The sequence below is a fragment of the Thamnophis sirtalis genome, unplaced genomic scaffold, assembly GCF_051295495.1.
Source record: "Thamnophis sirtalis isolate CommonGarterSnake01/CBP01778 unplaced genomic scaffold, rThaSir2_p1.2 scaffold_9, whole genome shotgun sequence".
NCBI lineage: Eukaryota > Metazoa > Chordata > Lepidosauria > Squamata > Natricidae > Thamnophis > Thamnophis sirtalis.
Window position 1 is genome coordinate 45,996,612 of NW_028261389.1, and position 19,441 is coordinate 46,016,052.

At 36.8% G+C, this 19,441-nt stretch overlaps 1 protein-coding gene across 3 annotated transcripts in view; it reads left to right on the forward strand.

Annotated features, from left to right (window-relative positions):
- PTPRB (protein tyrosine phosphatase receptor type B) overlaps positions 1-19,441 on the forward strand; it is a 76,973-nt gene that overhangs the window by 14,484 nt on the left and 43,048 nt on the right. The window contains exons 1-7 of one of the 3 annotated variants that reach the window (XM_087723442.1): positions 6,491-6,882; positions 7,559-7,835; positions 12,621-12,896; positions 13,991-14,248; positions 15,303-15,566; positions 16,285-16,554; positions 18,634-18,894. In XM_087723442.1, the coding sequence (XP_087579568.1) occupies positions 6,820-6,882; positions 7,559-7,835; positions 12,621-12,896; positions 13,991-14,248; positions 15,303-15,566; positions 16,285-16,554; positions 18,634-18,894 (1,669 nt within the window). In that variant the 5' untranslated portion in view covers positions 6,491-6,819. Of the gene's footprint in view, positions 1-6,490; positions 6,883-7,558; positions 7,836-12,620; positions 12,897-13,990; positions 14,249-15,302; positions 15,567-16,284; positions 16,555-18,633; positions 18,895-19,441 lie in introns of those variants that run through there. The other 2 variants (XM_087723440.1, XM_087723441.1) reach the window with 2 other exon arrangements.

Sequence of the window (19,441 nt, forward strand, 5' to 3'; positions counted from 1 at the left end):
CTGAAATGGATGAGTAGCTGTCTTAAATTAAATTGCCCCTATGTAGCCTCTCTCCCTCTGCAGAAACTGGGACACCCTTGACTTTTTTTTTTAGGAAACGTAAGGAAAAATAGTGTGGCTTCGTCCTCTGTAATTTGTCTTGTACTGTTCTTTTAGAATCATTTGGCAGTTGTTTTAATGCATAAATAAAATAAATAAATGCACAAATATTGTGGGCTGTTAGTCTGAATTCTTATTTTGCTTACAGCCATCACTGATAGCCCTAGAAAGGTAATAATGATCATAGAGAAGTATTGAGGTAACTTGAATTCTATTGCTCATTTCATTTACCCAGCCATGATTTGGTCACAGGTTTCTCATGTGTGATATCAATATCAAACTAGAACTACTTTGAGTTGTAAGACAACAATGACAGGTACTCCATTTGGCAATTCAGAAAATTGGGTAAGCTTGGGATAGAATTCATTCTTGGTCTACCACTGCTCAAACTCTGGTGTGTTAGAAATCCAGCATTAGCCTATTAGCACTGTTTGGGGAAAAGGTTGTAGTAAAGGTACAGATAGAAGTCTCAGGTGTTAATGGAGGACAAGACTTATGTATGGATTTTGGAGAGAAGTAGCTGACATGGGTGTTGACGTTCTGATGTGCAGCATATTCAAATGTATTAAATTACATTTTTTTCTTTTCCTCCTTCCACAAATAAAAACTATGCTGCTTTTTCACTTTATGGTTTCTGATAGATGATATTTTCTTCTTCTCTTCATCAACTTCTCTCCCACCCCTATCTGCACTATCCAACTCTTAGGAAGTAATTTGCTTTCCGTATTTATGAACTGTATTGGATTGTATTAAATGCAAACAAAGAACAGCATTTCATTTCACATAATGAAAACTTTGATACTATCATTATACCTGATTCAAGCCAACCCACATATAAAGATACTTTGCATTTTTAAAAATATTTGCTTTAGAGCAGCTTTGGGTTGCAAATTTACTGTTTGATGTTTCAAATTATGAGGAAAAACTAACTATGCCCATTTTCTCCTTGTTAAAGAGAGAGATAGAAATTGGTAATTATATTTGAAAATCCAGTAAAATGTAGATGGTGGTGATACTGGTGATTAAACCAGTATACTACCCAACTCTCAACAACTCTCTAAAAGAGCAGAATGGGGCCTGGTGGTTGTTTGTAGAGTGGAAAGGCTATGTATCTTCTGCATGCTTCAAATCTTTCTAATTCCATCTCTAATTCCCCTCTTGCCATAAAAGCATTAATGATAGGCGTTTGACATTTTCACATCAGTTGTGGTTAAGATAGATCTTCATCTTTAGCTACAGAATTGCCTTTCCATTGACAAAGAATAATGGCATTTTTAGAATTAAAAAAGATTGCTAAAAATGTAACCATGGCCATATTGTTTTTTAATTATATTTTATCTTTAAACTCGATTATCAATGGAGTGAAAATTGTATTTTTAAAAATGGGATTAAAGAGCAGCCTGGAAGTTGCAAACCATTAAATAACTATCTCAGCATCATAAATCTACTGTAATTCTAACTTTTATAATGTTTTGCAGTTAAACTTCTTGAAGAAACACGATAATACAATCTCATTCTCATTCTCAATCTAATACACATCTCATTGATCAGAAGCAAATTGAACAGAATTGTGTAGAATTTCTGAATATTCATGAATAAGTGTGTTTCAGACTGTGTTGTTACTAATGAGTGTCACTATGGACACTTACTCTCGGCCAATGATTTCATCTCACTAACCTTTGCACTTCCTGCCACTTGTGGGAATGTTCTCCTGACTTTGGTAGAAAAGGAAATGGGAAGAAGGTTCATCCAGCTGGCCAATAGAAGAGTGAAAAAATGGTACCCCAGCCAGGGTTCCACCCTTCTATTCTCATTTCCTCACTTCATTTTCTTTCAGTAGGAAAAAAGTGATTGTTTTGGCAGAACAACAAAGCTGTTCTGATACTCTTGAAGTATTTAGGAGGGCAGGGGAATCAAGACAACAGACTACTTCAGGAAGGAGTGGAGAAATCCCACGAATGATGAGATAGGATAAAGTTTCACCAAGATGGACTTACCCATCCTGCAGCTCTGGAGGAACATAATACTGTCCTCACAATGTTTCCTCTGGATTTATCCAAAAAATTGATGAATCCAGCTTCCAGAGCTATATAATATCTTGCAACTATGGGATCCATCTCGAAAGAATGAGGCCAGTGTGTCCTCCTGGAATGATTCCTGGAAGGAATGATTAATTGATTAATTTTTTTAACTGCCCAGCTCAACGAGAGATTCTAGGTGGCATATATCATAAAACATAAACAATTAAAAAGGGCAAAATAAATATATTTGCTCACCGTGCATCTATGCCGTTCTCAACCTGCCAGAGGGTAATATAGCCAAGAAACAGGATCTCTAACACACTCAGGGCTCCAGATCCAGGAACATAATCAACCCTTTACACTACAGCTGTCAGATTTCAAAAAAAATGCCCTAATTGATTCATGAGCCTTGGACCAAACTTCAAAGAAAAATTAGTCATTTATTAGGAGCATTTATTTTTGGCAAGATCTTTTCGCAGTCAGATCTAAGCTTTGTTTGAATTATATTTGAACTTTACCCCTGTTCCTTCCCTCCCCTCAGTCTATGTCATAAATCACATTCCCCAATGAGGTGCACCTCTCCCAAGCCTGCTGCAGTAATCTGAGCCAAAAGTATGCATGGAATTCACTTCTCCCCCTTCTCTCACGATGCCAAATTTAGGAGTTGACAACAGCCTCATAAAAGGCCAACAGGGTCAGGGTCACTCTAATCTCTGAAAGGAGATTTTTCTAGTCGGTGGGGACTATGACATTAAAGACACATCTCCTAATCCCCACCAGCTGACATCCCTTGGCTAATGGGACCTGTAACATGTCCAAAGTGCTGGACTGTATTGGATTGATAGAAATGATTGGGAAAAGAAGAGCATTAGATACCCCAGTTCCAAGACATTAAGAACTTTAAAGATGACAATCAGCACTTTCAATTGCACCCAGAAGCTCAATGGCAACCAATGCAGCCCACATAGCAGTGATATGTATCACATATCTGACACATACGTAGTGCCATTTACTACCTGCATAGTCACATTATTCACTAATTGAAGCTTCCAACAGCCATTCAAGGAAGCCCCATGCACAGTGCATTGTAGTAATCCAGATACAAGGGAAAATCCAGCAACAGGTGCAATCTAAGTATGCAGAGGTCTCTTGGCTATGACTGCCACCTGCTCTTCCAGCAGTAGTCTTGAGTTCAAGAAGGATTCATCCAGGGCAGTATCACCTCAGCAAAGACCAATGGTGGAGAAACCTTGTCACCAGAAGGCCCAAATGTCCAAATCCATTCACTTGATCGAGTTGAGTTGAAACCCATTTCACCTAATCTACACCTTTGCAGACTCCAGGCCCTGGTATGGGACATCCATGATCTAGTAAACATTACATATTTCAGTTATTTAAAACCACCCTTAATGAATGATATTTATTATGGATAAATAACTAGATAAAGAATAGGAACCAGATGGAAAAAATACACAGGCAATTGTGGCACCAGAAGGAAATCAGTCACACAAATAAATGATGAATAGCAGCTACATTTACAGCAAATATCACATTATTCACTACAGACATGCAAGTTTAGGCTATTTAAATATTCCATTGAAATACATTTGGGAATCAAAAATACAACTCCCTTTCAATTCTGCACACCAAATCAAGTGGCTGAAAAATACTTCATAGCCTTGTGAAGGACTTCACAGAGTCAAGGGTTTTCTGAGGTTTCTGGAGGATTTCCATACAATACAGTATTTTACAATTTCCATATGTTGAAAATGCGGGGAGGGGTGAGCATAGATTGAATGGTTGGCTAGTGAATTTAATTACTTCATTAAACACTCTGACTCACTGATTTCTTGGGGTGGTAAAGGTGAGTTTACGTTTAGTCTTGCAGCTCCAACTTCTTCTTTAATGAAGACAACCTCAACCCTAATTATACTTAGAATAATGTACTTTTGTAATGGTCTTGCCAAGGCAAGTGAGAGTCTGTCTTAGCTATCAACACTGGGCTTACAGATGATCAGTCCAGGACGCACCTTTAAATCAAACTGGCATGCACCCTTGAATCAAACTATATTTTGGAATTCTGTATGATTGAGGCAGATTTAAGTTTCTAAACAGTAAATGAATGAGCATCTAACTCCTACAGGCACTTGGGAGATTATTCCAGAAGGTTGATATGCTACTGAACTCTACTGAAAGTAGTACCTTCAAGTCTTAGCCATCTCCCAATAACTTCCCCATCCAGAAGTTATTCACTACCATGACCAGTGCAACCTTATAATAACATGTCCTGTGTTGCATCATTGTCTTAGGGACCATTTCCCAGATACTTAAATGACCCAACATTCAACCTACTGCCACTAGGTGGGCTGAGACCTTATTAGTGTCTTCATGGCTGATCCAGGTGAAAGAGATGATAGAAGCCAATGGTAGTGGCTAAACTTCCACTAGTTTTGCTGCCATTATAATCAGAGTCTAGCAATCACTACAACTTACTGTATCATCCCAACCACATTGTCATCCCAGCTGCCAGTTTTCTCCAGTTGTCTGATATCTTGGTTACCCAAAATCTGGGTAACTTTCTCCAAAAGCCCAGAAGATCTTAGTTCATTGGCTAAGACTCCTGCCTTGTTAACACTAATTCCTACTTAAGTTATATTCTCTCAATCATCCATCTTACAAACTCTTTGAACTGACTAATCTCCCCAATGCTACCTTAGAGGTTTCAAAATAAATAGTAAAATAAAAATTATGGGAATGGTATGAAAATGGTGAGTGCTCTTCTTTTTATACTAGCCTGTAGACCTTCTCTGTAGATAAGTTTTATCCAAGTTAGCCTGATACCCTATTAAAGAACACTAATGGACAAAGGATATTTGGGTGATCAAAATTCAAGCAAAGAACCTCAAAAGGATGACTCAAATTTGGAGACTGTATCTTAAAAATAAGCAATTAGGTACAATAGGAGGAAAATTATTGAAGCAACCTTGATGAGATTTGACTTGCTGATAACTCACAGGAAAATAGATTTTGCTACTGTAAATTAATCTTAAATGTGTTTAGGTTTTTTTTAATTTTTATAAAAATGAAATTGAGGAATTATAAATTTGAAGGAAACATTATATATCAGGAGTGATTTCACAACATTTGAATACACTTTTTAGGGATTTATATAAATGCTGTATAATTAGAAGGGTTCTCTACAGACTTTGTTCTGAATGATTTTATGAGCTGCTGAAGCTTGTTCTAGCACAGGGACCCATCCAACCTTGTCATTTTTAAGAGTTGTGGACTTACAGAATTCCCCAAAATTGGACACCCCATTCTAGCACTTGGAAGTTCCCTATTTATAAGCTGAAATAGGAGGTAGTTCAAAGTAGAAGTTAGAATGTGAAAAACTGCAGGGATTCCTTCTCTCTTTTTATTTTTACAAACAAAAAAAATATTCTTTTTTTCAGAGTTAATGTCATTTTCCAAGAACAAGCCCATTTATTGCTTTTAATTATATATAATTACACACACACACACACATATAGCAGCAATAGGGTCACTTTAAATGCAGATGCCATGGAAGAAAAAAGTAAAATAAATTGGTCATTTTCCAGGTTAATTTTTTTTTCCTTTTTCCAGAGATTATTGCTAAACATAAGGTTTTGCTTGATATGATATTCAAAATGGGAGTGGCTATATTGATTGTAAGGAAGAAAAGTAACTGTTCTAAGCTGATTACTGATTTACTCCACTAAGATAGCAAAAAGGAAATTTGCAATTCCTGTCTTCTTCTTTTTTTAAAAAAAATAACAAGCTACAAGGCTTTGTTGGGGGAAAAGGGCTATTATTTCAGCTCTGAAGGGCATTAAATATTTACAGCCAAGTTTTGCATCTGATCAACTTCCACCTTACTTTAGCCTAACGTGCGTCTCCAAAATTGTGAAAGTAGTTATTGCTCCCCCCCCCATGTGTTCAAAATGGTTAAACCGGGCTAAAACCGAGTTAAGTATGAAACCAAGAGTCTGAAAGTTAAAACACGGCAACTGAACTTCTTTTTCTTTTCGGTTTGAAAGGTTTCGCCGCTTAGCCGAGTAACTTTTCCAGTCTGTGAAACCAAGAGGTTTACATTAGGACATTCCAAGGGGAGGAGAAACGCCTGAAGGAAACCACCTCCTTTCCATCCAGGGTCAGAAATAGCCTTGGGAAAGAAGTCCCAGACGAGGGAGGGAAGGAGGAAGGAAGGGAAAAGGGAGGGGTGGAATTGCTTGCGGCGGCGAAGGAGGAGGAGGAGGAGGAAAGGGGGGGCGGTGATAGGAAGGGTAGGTAAGAGCGAGGGAGAGCGCCCCGGGATCAACGGAGAGCTAGGGTGGGAAGGGAAAGTTTGGGAGTGGAGGCAGAGCTTTCCGCCTGCGGACGACGGAGGGAGAGCAGCTAGGCTTCCCGGCGGAGGTCCAAGGCGCCTGGCGAGGGCCGGGTGAGAATGGCAGCTTCCATGCCGCGCCTGCAATCCGCCGCGGGGTTCAGTCCTCGGCCGGCCGGCGGGAAACTTCCCCGGAGCCTCCGGAGAGCCTGCAAGAGTCAAGCTGGCCACTAGAGGGCCGCCGTGGGCTGCTGCGTCTCTCGACCCCGCGGGCACGGGGGAAGCCACCAGCCGTCGCCGCCGGCGGGGCAAAAGGAGGTTCCTCGGCCCCAGCCTTGCAGATCCAAACGGATGGCAAGGCTGAGATGCGGAGCGGGAGGCTCTTGGTGGATTCTTGCGCTGGCCCTTCTCAAGGTGGGTGACAAGTACTCGCGAGGGACCGGGCGGGGGCTCGCCAGGTAGGGCGCGCATCCCCCTTGCCTCCTCCCACTCCGGCTCTTCCTTCTCCTATCAGTTCTCGCTAACTCTTCCCATGACTTTGCCCTCCGCGCATCAGCATACTTAACAGGCGAAACTCTTAGCAGCGAAGACGACCTTTCAAAATCTAGTGCCTGAGTAATGACAAGTCATTATTTCGCGAAGACCACGGCTCCCAGAGAATAACAAGAGTTCGAAGGGACCTTGGAAGTCTTCTATTCCACTCCCCCCCCCCCATGCCCATCTTCCCTTGGTCCTCAGCATCGTGCAGCCTAAAGTGAGATGTGAGATTTTTCTTCAATCCGGGCGATTGGGAAGATGCAACAACTCTTAGGTCGGGTTGTATTTTACAGCTTCTGTGTTACAAGTTACTCACACTTGCCTGCATACGCTCACACACCCAAGAAGTGACAGTTCTATTCCATGGTTTGAATTTTAGTTTTTGTGGGTTTTTCTGGAGGAAATAAAGTACAGCTTCCCTCAAAAATATTTCAGAATGATTGTGTTAAAAATGCAACAACCTTAGAATTTGCCCAGTTCTCATATGTAAGGGTAAATAAAAAAGGAAGCATTTATTCCTAAATGGCCTGTGCTGTTTTTGATTGTTCTCTAGAGTGGTCTAGCTGCTCCAGTCAAATGCACCATCAACCAGACAGAATGGAAGGTCTCCAGCCAGTCGGTTTATCTCAGATGGAACAGTTCGGGCAACTCCTGTAATTTCAGCGTAATCTGCAGCTCCAGCAAGGTTTTATCCAGGGATTGCCAAGCCATCCAGAAGGACAATGGTTCCTATGAATGCAACTTCAATGGCTTGGAAGCTGGGACTTTGTACTCGCTCAGGATTGTTTCTCTCTCTGATGGAGAAACTAGCAATGTCACCCTGCAAACAGGTACAGCTTGGCTGATCATTTGGGGGATACATAGAAGATGAGGAAGGACCTCTCCTGTTCTATTTTCATCCTGATGCTAATCCTGAATTTGTAGAGATTATTATGTAACTTGAAATTAATGTGAAAGGTTCCTTAAACAACATCCATTCTTAGTTTGCTCACTGATTTCAAGAGGTAAATGAAATGAAACAATATGATTTGAAATCTCTAAACACAAATATCTTGTATAACTAGATGACACGTTAACTGTGTAGTCCTTATCTCTATTCTTATTTACAAATTAGAAGTTGCTAATTGCTATAGCTGTTAACTTTTAACTTTAAGCATATTTTCTTTCATCAGGGCCTACTTTGAGAACCTTTCCAATTATATTACTCTTGCCCAGTATTTATCAATTTTCTTCAAGTTATTGCCCGCTAGATATGTTTAGCTAGAACTGCCAACATCTCCAGCAAGGATGGTCATCCTGGATGGGGATTATCAGGTTGGGGAATGGCTCTCTGGTTATGGATTTGCACAGGGAATGTTGATGATGGTTGTTCATAAGTATATCTGATTTCACTCTAATAGCCATATTAAAATAACTCTGAAAAGATATTGCCTCCTTGCCTAAGATACTTAATCCAAATTACTTATAAAGCTCATGTAGCCATGTAGAGTAGCAAAAAGGGATAAGTGATCCTAAATCTATATATTTTAAGTGCAATGATAATTTCTATTAATTTTAAAATGGGCACAAAACAATTGTACAATGTTTTTATAAGATAATTTTATATATTCTAGTATATCTATATATTATACAAACCAATATATCTACATATTAAGCTCATAATGTAAGCATTAACATTGTGTATATCTGTAGATAGATTGATAACATAAATATTGAATATATGTCTGCAAATATAAGTAACAAATGGTACGTTTGTTCTGATTTTAATTTGACTAAAAGTTAATATATCTGCCTCTATCCATAGAGAACGTCTATCCTTTATCTAATATCAGAAATTCTTTGTTCCTTTTCTAAGAGAGAGAGAGAGAGAGAGAGAGAGAGAGAGAGAGAGAGAGAGAGAGAGAGAGAGAGAGAGAGAGAGAAGGGCAACTAGGGATAGAGAGAAAGATGGAGAGGTAGATCATCAGCAGAAAAAAAACAGAACAGATAGAAACTTTCACTATCTGAACAGTGTGTGTGTGTGTGTATGTGTGTGTTACAGTTTTCATTTCCTGACTTTCCTGACAATACATTTACAACATGATTTATACCTAAATTAATAATTCAATTTCCCTTTTTCAATCTAGTAGCAATTTTAGAAATTATTTTAATACACTTGTATTTATAATTGTGCCCATGACAAAATAAATAAAAATTGTATGAGAATAAAGATTTCATTTAAGCTCTATATAATAGATTCAAAGCTATCTGACTGTCTATATACAATCACATTTAGTCAACATATTTTTCTTTCAAGTCAATTATATGGAAAGATAAAGATTCTATACTAAATAAATTCTGTATTATTAAAGTTTAAACGAACCAATACCAAATGCAAGATAAAAATTGAACTAAGCGTAATGTCATGAAGGCATAGTGGATTTCTTTAAAATATTGCACAAAAGTGAAAAATAAAAGTTAACCAAGCTCATTTCTTGTATACATCTTATTCTTGTTAGAATATGTGCAACAAATTGTAAAATATCTTTATAGAAATATTTGATATCCATGATATATCGCTTTTGGGCACTTGCCAGTCAAGAAGTTTGCAACAATGCAAATGGTTTTTAAGTGTTTGCTTCCAGACCAGAGTTTCAGGCCAGGCACTTCCCAAACTCATTGTTCCTTTGTTCTAGCGGATGTCCAAAGGACTGAGTGTTTTGTGTTCTGAGCTAGATAGATTAGATAAAGACTGAATTTCTGAACTTCGCCTTCTACGCACGCAATCTTTTAATTTGCTTTAGGAGTTGTATCCCACCTCTAATTTGTCACTTGCAGATCTGTTTATATTAAGAGCCAGGAGATTATCATAGTATTTTTCTTCACCTATAAGTTCCAAAATTCAAAATATTTTATTTCCTCACTCCCTTAAAGTGGTTGGTCTGCTATTTAGGCTGTAACTCTCACTCCTCCTGAAAGCTGAGGATAGGTTTGGAAGAAGATTTTTTCTTTTGATCCAACTTTTACCAAAACTGAAAAATACATGACCTCTTCAAAAAAAGAAAGTTTTTTTTAACAAACCTTTATATCTTTTGGGAGAGAAAAGATGATTGAGAGGTAACTCTGTTGGACACCTCTCTTATCAAAACCAAGATTCAGTCCAAATTTTAAATATTGTTGTTATGCCATTTAAAAGGGAAAAATAAAAAAAAATTGTGATGGAAGCTTCAAAAGTTACTAGTTCAGGTAAAAAAAAATACTAATCTGATTGTAGGCTATTGATCATCTAGTAACTAATGAAAAAATCTAGAAGAGGAAGAACAAATTTATCTATCCTCCTTTCTGCCTATATACTCATACACACTTACACATTCCTGCATACGGTTTGTATGCTCTTGATTGCCTTAATGGCTATAGACAACTTATAAGATACAGTACAATAAAAAGATGATAATGATGATAATGATGATATAGCAACTGATGTGGGAGGGTCGTATGTTTGCATACAGTATGTATGTATGTATGTATGTATGTATGTATGTATGTATGTATATGTATGTATATATATATATATATTGTATTTGTGCTGATAAATAAATAAAGGGAGACTCTAACTCTCTCTCTCTCTCTCTCTCTCTGTGTGTGTGTGTGTGTGTGTGTATATATACACATATATATATATATATATATATATATATATATATATATATATATATATATACATACATACATACATACATACATACATACATACATACATACATACATACATACATATTTGTCAGCCCAATTAATCTCAGAATTACTTATATATGTACTTATTTGATTTGTATCCTTTTCACTTAGCTAAGGGAGTATGTGTAACACTTTCCCCCCCAGCAACAACCTTGTGCGATAGATTAAGTTGAGAGCAATGACAAGCCCAAAGTCCCAAGACTGATGGTGTCCCTAATTTGGGGTCTCTTGTGCTGTCTGTAGAAACAGAAACTATCAAGGACAGTCTGTGGCTTACTGTCTTGCATTGCAGCAGCTCCACCGCAAGGTTTAGCTACCAAGTTATGGCACATTGCATTGTTTTAGTAAGTATAAATCTAGGATAAAAAGTTATATCCAGAAAGAGTACATAATGGGGAGAATACAGTACAAGGATGAGCTCAGATTGGCAGGCTAGAGAACGAACTTGCTTGTTTGATGAATTTTGCTAGCCTCATCCAGTGAGGAGCACATGGATTTCTCCTGAAGGGTTTTAATCTGGACTGTGATGTTCCCTGAGCTGATTTATTTTATTATTTTTTTTAAAAAAAAAACCTCCTGCACAAAAGCAGTGTAAGAGATAGCTGGTGGGATTACATATTGGAAACACTACCTCTGCATTTTGCCATTGTATGTTCTTACTTTGTTTAGGGAGGAAGGAAGTGGATTTGAAATAAAACACATATTATAGCTGCCTCTAAGTCATACTTTTTCAACTAAGATATTTCTGAAAGCATTTAAATACTGTAAGTTTTATACGGGTTAGTTACTAACCAAAGCAGCACCTGGCAGTTTTCTGTAACAGCACAGAATGTTAATTAGGCTAAGATTGTCTTGTCACTTTGATATTGTAATCCGTGACCCGTCAAAAGCGCGGACGGCAAAAGCGCGATCGACAAAATCGTGCCTTTGACGTCATCACAGCGCGACGAAAAAGATCGAAAAATTCAAATAAAAATTAATAAAAATTAAATTAAAGCAAGCCGATTCACATAAAGGTAAGGGTTAGGTTTAGGGTTAGGGTTAGAGTTAGGTTAAGGGTTAGGGTTAGCTTTAGAGTGTTAGCGTTAGCGTTAGGGTTAGGTTAAGTGTTAGCGTTAGGTTTTTCGTTACTTTAACGGTTAGGTTTAGGGTTAGGTTTAGGGTTAGGTTAAGAGTTAGGTTTAGGGTTAGGTTTAGGGTTAGGTTTGGGGGGCTTAGGGTAAGGTTTTCGCTTTATTTTTACATTTTTCGAACTTTTTCGTCGCGCTGTGATGACGTCACAGAGCGCTTTTGTCGAGCGCGATTTTGTCCTACGCGCTTTTGTGGTGGAACCATTGTAATCACCCCCAAAACAATGTCTTTTTCCTCCTTTTCCCAGACTGTGGTTCTTCCTTTTACTGTGCAACCTAGCTGAAGCATAACCCCATCCTTGTATATTATATAGATTATCCCTGATGTTGAATAATTATTGTATTGTTTGTGCCATCCTTAATTCCTATCAATTGAAGAATGAAGACAGGAACAAAATTCTCTTCATTTAACTCAGTTTTTAATTAAAGTATTAATTTAATTGTATTTAGATCTATATATGTACAAACAAAAAGAAATGTGTATTATAGATAAGAATTTTTCAGCTTTTAAATTTTGTTGGGCTGACAATTTAGCCTTTGTCACACCTTCCTTCTTCTAGTTCCCAAATATACCTGCTGGTCTACCTTCTTTATTTGATATGTGATTAACATCAGTTTAGATTTTGAATAACAGCTGTCCATACATTTATCTTACATATTAAAAGTATTCAGACAGTTGATGTGCTTTGCTTTGCTAATTTGCTAATTATAGGCTTTGCTAATTTGGTTTTCACCTTGTTTGCCTTGTTTTTGTTTGTTGGGAACTCATAGATGTGTTGCCCCCTGCAAGATTTGAAATTAAGAAAGACAAAGTTACAACCACCACTTTACAGGTTTGGTGGAGCCCATCCTTAGGGAAAGTGGATTGGTATGAACTACAATTACTTAATGGCATCAAAAAAGTGGAAGAGATTCTAGTTCCTGGAGGCATTTCTAGAAGTGATCAGATATTTGCCAATCTCATCCCTGGCAATAAATACACCATCACCATCAGAGCAGTTGCTGGAAATAAAAAAAGCTCATCAGTTGACATCAGTGGGTCTACTGGTAAGAATGCTGGTGATAACAATATTATATTCACCAATATTATTTCACTTATGCTCATAATTTCTATTCCCACAAAGAAAAGAGAACAAATGAGAATTCCTTAGACATAAAAGAATGTTGAAATGGTTTGTGAATAGCCATAGACTTTTGTAGGGTCCATGGGATGGCAAATGACAAGGCATGCATGCCGACATTATTTTGTAAATAAAGTGACTTATGTACTTGCTTCATACATCAGGGTGCAAGTATATGATTTAATTTAAATTACATATTAACTTATTATAATTGAAACTAATATATAATTTATATGTTCATACCATTCTGGTTTGCTGAGGACATAGCAGACAATGAAAATCAATAGAAATCCACCATTTAGCATTTAGTTATTTAAGAAATAGTAGCTAAAGTGAGTTTTCTCACATTATTTATAGCAATAAATATATTGTACATTCAAATGCTTTTTCCATAATTCTACATAAACTGTGACCCACACTGTAGCATCGGGAGGGGGGGGGAGGAATGAAACGTCATATCCATTGAATTATCAGAATTATCTGCAATTACCAGAATTCATAGTTAAATTTTGAACAAGATGGCTGGAAATTCTATTAGGCCTGAATGTAAATGATGAGCCTAACGGTTTTGGTTTTGGAATGGTAAATTAGAGAAAGTCTATGGCAGGGATTTCTCTACTGTCACAAACATGCCTGAACACATATCAATGACAGATGCAATAACAAAATGAAAAGAAAAAAACTGAATTGATATTTGACCGAATAATTCAGACGATGTCTGCTGTTCTTTTCCCAAGTAGTATGAAATCAAGTGATGCAAAAAATCCAAAAAGTTTAGAAAATCATAGTTAGTAAATATAATTTGATTGGAGCAAAAGTAAGGTTTCATTAATGAAGTTAGTATATTTCTTGATGCATACATTTTAATCTAAAAATTTTGGATGTCTCTTCAGAACATAAATAAATGTTTCACTGAAATCTAGTTAACTTTATTAAATAAAATGTAGATTTAAATGGGTAAACTTAAGGCAGATTCTTGCAGTATTCTTTATATAAGCTGCTCCCTTTCCTTCTTTTCAGTTCCTTCACCAGTCAAAAATATCAAGATCTTGAGTGAGATGCAGTCATTTCATATTTCGTGGTTGCCAGGAGCTGGTCATGTGGATCAATATAGGCTGGTTTTGCTGGAGAAAGATATTCTAATTCAACAGATGAATCTAGAGAAAGATATTTTGTCATACAATTTTTCAGGATTAATACCGGGATGTCTATATAATTTGACAATTATTTCCAAGGCTCGGGGGATGGAGAACTATAATGTAAGACTAGTAAGAACTGGTAAGATTTTATAAATCTTTTCCTGATTAATATACATAATTAAAGGGTAAAATAAGGCACCTTTTTCAAAACTAAAATACAGGTTTATTCATATAAATTCCTTAAAATTAACTGCAATAGAATGTGGTGTATCATAAGAAATGCCTATGACTAATAGAAAAAAGTGGTTTACATCTTGAACAGTTTCAAAATAAGATGACTTTATTCTAATTTGGAATATGTTATGCTAAGGATAAGGATTGTCCCATTCATCCCAGTTAAAGAGCTCTTAGCTCTCAACAGGCATTTGTCAGAGTTTCAGTTTCATGAGACAGTGACCAGATGAGGGCAAATAAATATAATATAGTCAGCACTTGCCATTTTTAAATATAAAAGTAGAAATTCAAGTGTATCTTGTCATTTTCATCAATGTTACCATTTCCAGTTTAAAAACTTATAACTACTCATAAAAATGCCAGATAATTTTGAGAGCACTTAAATATTTAACATTTGTATTTTATTCAAAATTCAATTTTATATGCAATATAAAGTCCAAAGTTTACAATGTTCAAAAGTGATGTGTGATTGGACTAAGTGAGATATTTTATGAATTATTACCATGATTCACAATGTAATTATTCAAAATATATAACTCTACATCTAATCCTAAGCACTATATTGATGTCAAGCCAATGGAGCCTATAGACTATATACCCTTTATTACTCTGTCAGAATTGATAATAAAATTATTTCCAGCTCAAAATATTTTTAATATAAAACTGTAAGAATGTGAAAAGCTTACTGATTGTAAATAGATTCAATTCAAAGAAATCCATAATAGTCCATCCTCACTGTGATCATGCTAGATCTCCACCCATGCTATTGTGAGATGGTTCAGTGGGGTCCAGAAGGAAATCCTTCCATTTGCAAGCAGGAACTGAAGTTACACAGGAAATCACTGAACCACCACAGAATAATATTTTGAAAAGTGAGTTTTATGCATGCCTACAACTCTGGTGCAAGTATTTAGTGGACGATGCTTGGTAATTAATTTTTTAAAACTCTTTTTTAATAGCTCCAGCCAAAGTCCTAGATCTGGTGATAGCTAATGATGATAGTCTGGATACACTGAAAGTATCATGGAAGAGGCCTTCAGGGATCCTTGATTTCTACAATGTCACCATATTTCAACATGGGTCTTTTAAGGAAAGTAAAATTTTACAAGCACAAGTCACAGAGACTTATTTTGACAAGCTAATTTCTGGAAGTCTGTATGAAGTGAATGTCAATGCAATCAGTGGTGAATTATTCAACAAAGTGACAGCTCGTGGAAGGACAAGTATGTTTCTAATTTTTCTAAGCACCTTCTAATCCGACCAGTATTTTGATTTTTTTTGTTGCCAGTTGTTCTCTGGGCAGAAAATACTATGGGTTGGATTTAGATTACAGTTACACTAGTCCTACTTATTTCAAAAGGAAACATTAATTAGTAAATCTTTAACTAAAGGTGTGTAAAAGATTGCAGTATTCCTGAGATACAACAACCTCATTTGTTATTAAAAGTTATTGTATGTCTGCTTACAGTCTTATCTTTGTAATAATTTGTTCACCCTTCACCATAAAAATATAATGATATTATAAGTGGAATAGAGCACAGTTAAAGGTGAAAATTGCTGAAATTAAACAATGCTTAAAATTTTCACTATAAATCCTATGCCCAGCTACTCTTCCCTAGGTACATTCCCAGTCCCAAATGGAGAACCAGAATATATGGCAGAAAGAAATCTGCATTGTAGATTGAAAAAATGGTTACTAATTCCTTCTCAAGTGGTAATTCTATCCTGCCAATGTGTTGCAGATCTTGCATTATATAGGCACAGGATTTTAAGTCACAAGTTGGGACTTTGTAAACATTTTCAAAAGCAATTAGATGTGTAGCAGTAGGAAAGCTACTGAATTAATGAATTCTAATAGAATAACAATTTAAGGAAGAATTATTTATTCTATGATAAACCAGTTCCCTTTTATCTGTTATCATTTTGCATTCTGTGTTTCAGCTCCCCAAAAAGTTTCAGAATTGAAAGTAGACAGCATGGGTTGGTCGAGATGTCTAAAAGTAAATTGGCTTCCCCCCACGGGAGATTGGGACAAATACCATATTTTACTGTTTGACCGCTCTACATTACTGCTGAATACTACTCTGGAGAAAGATAAAAGAGAATACATCATCAAGGATTTAGCACTTGTTCCTGGAAGACAATATGAGGTGGTTGTTAGTGTAGAAAGTGGAGGCTTACATAATAAAGCCCACTGCAAAGGCAGAACAGGTGAGAAAATGATTTGTTTGGGTTCGGTGTTTTTATATTATAGCCAGCAGAAATGTTGAAAATTTAAAAAGAGAGTTTTTTTGAAATGAGATTATGGAATACAGATACTACTTGTATTTGAAGGGACTGTGAGGTACATAAAATATTTTATGCTTTTATGCTTATGACCTATTACTTTAAGTCGATTAAAGGAAGGCAGCTGACACTGAAATAAGCAATTTCTGCGGATAGAAAGTTAAGAACTCCAATTTTACAAAAAGGAAGGGAGTAGCCTGGAAAACAAAAGATAGCAGGGTGTATAAGAAGACCAGGGTCAGAAACCCTGCCTTATCTTATACCTCGTGTTGATTGTTTTTCCTGCTACACCCTCACTTTTAATCCTTCAGACTTTACACACATTTTGACTTTTTGACATTATACTTTTTGTAATTATAAAGTGCAGATTATTGTGGTCTACAATATGGAGTGTTGCAGTGTTGAAAAAATGGAGTGTTGCAGTGGAAATAGACATATTTTTGATCATACATTTTATTGATTTCTTTAAATCTAACCGCATGAAAACTTAATTCATCATACATCTTATTGACCCAGTCACTAATATAGATGTATCTCCTTATAACTGTTTCTAATTATACTGCCACACTAAATATATCAACATGCACAGGAGTACTTCTTGCAGTAGGAGTGCTGGAAGTTTCCATGATACCCTAGCACAGGCGGATCTTTGCATTCATTAAGAGAGGTTCTATAACCATGTGTAACAATATGGGAAAGACTTGGCAAAGAGATACTGCCAAGAGAATGGTCAGATAAGAGCCAGCGTAGTTTGCAAGTGGATAGTGTACAAGGCAAGAGGTTCAGAAGACATGCTCCCTAGTTTCTCACATTTTTAAGGGGGAAATGGGACAATTGTATTTTGAGACTTGGATGATCAATGTTGGCCTCGTGGCCTCAACTAGACAGAAATCACAAAGCCAGACTCACAGAATCCTGCAAGCTTGAAAGTACAATCCTCTCTTCTGTCTGTTTTTCATTGGCAAAAATGGGGGGAGGGGTGTTTTTTTCAGACACCATGATCCAGTTGCTGGCTATGCTGTCTCTTGCTGACCATTTTCTTGGCAGCATCTCTTTATCCAATATCCCAAGGTCTTTCCCACATGCTATTTCACCATGAGATCAAAGCCCATCTCTGTGTGCATTATCTCTTTTCTATATGAATGGAAAAATGCATGTCTTTGATTATATAGTTGTAGCTGATTGTTTATTGCCTCTGTGGATGCTCCCTGTTATAATGGCTTGGCTCTCCATAGCTTGGATACTGCAACTGATCAGACTTTAGGGGATGTATTGTTAAATCATGGATACTGGCCATTTTTCCTTTTCTCTTCTTTTTTGTTTTTGTTTTTTGTTTTGTTTTAAAAATAGATCACTTGGTTATATATCTCCACAGCATGGCTGACTAGGGCAGTCATAACTAAGTCTTTTGGGGGCTAATTTACCTTCCCCTCTCTAGGATTAGTTGAATGGGGTCATTTACTTTTATTGGTGTTTCCACAACATCCTAATTATCCTACCCCATTGGTTTAGCTTTTTGTAGGAACAAAGCCACTGTGGTTTCAAGAATAAATGCTCAATTTGTTCAATAGTCTCATCAGAATAAAGACAACTCCCACAAGCTTTTTCCTCAGTTTGAAGTCTCTCATTAAATGTCAAATTCTAAATAATATAGCTCAGTGGCAGATGGAATGGAACTGTGCTCAGCACTTAAAGCATACCTCTTCTAACACCAACTCAGTAGTTACAGACACAAACAGAGAAATGTAAAAAAAATATATAACACATTGGGTTGAAAAACTAGCATTACAAGCTGTGAAACCAGGCTCACATAGGAAAGAAGTGCTTTTTACTTATGAGTAATATAGCTCAGTTTGTAGACAACACACATAAAGTCTTTTTCAACCATAGCACTACAACTAACCATATCTGTAATGTGTTTTTTCACAATTTTTGTCAAAGTAGCATCACTAACGCCTTTTCAAAAACCTCAATATTGTGTGGGTATTTCTTTTTCTCCCATAGCTCCACAGCCAGTTCTCCAGCTTCGTGTGAAGCATGCTAATGAATCATCTCTAACAATCATGTGGGCGACCCCTCAGTCTGACTGGGATCACTATGTGGTTTCACTGGGACACCGGTCCCTCACAATCGTTAACAGGGCTCTGGCTAAGGAAGCCAAAGAGTTCACTTACACCAATCTGTCTCCTGGACGAAAGTACACTGCTAATGTGACTACCATAAGTGGAGATTTGAGTAACTGGACTTCAATTGTGGGTCATACAGGTACCATACTATCAACATATTATTGGTTCTGTTTTTTTTTTTAAAAAACTAACTACCTTGCATGGTTTTCTTAGTCGTTGCTTTTCAAACTTCATGCCTTCTATAAAACAAACTATGTCTACTCAGAATATACAAATCATGAAGAGCTAGATTTGATCCAAAGCCATGTATAGCTCATAGACCAGAACTGGGACCAGCAACTTGATGGTTAAATGAAACCATGATTGTGTTTATGTTCTGACTTCAATTTTCCTGGTCTATGCTTTATAGACCTGAAAAGATCTCATAAATGTGGAAATTGGTCATAAACTTTTTCCATCACCATTTGCAACTCTGAACAGTTGCTAAATGAGGCAATCTCTAAATAAGGACTATTCCTGTCTAGCATTCTGCTCCCATTGTAGTCAACCAGACGTTTGCAGGATGCTCACAGGGAGAGCAGGAGCTAAAGCACTTTCAATAACATTTATCAGCCTAGTGGTTCTGATGCTGGAGATAAATGTCTAGCCATCACAACAAGTAGCCCCTGATAAGTCGATGCTTTATG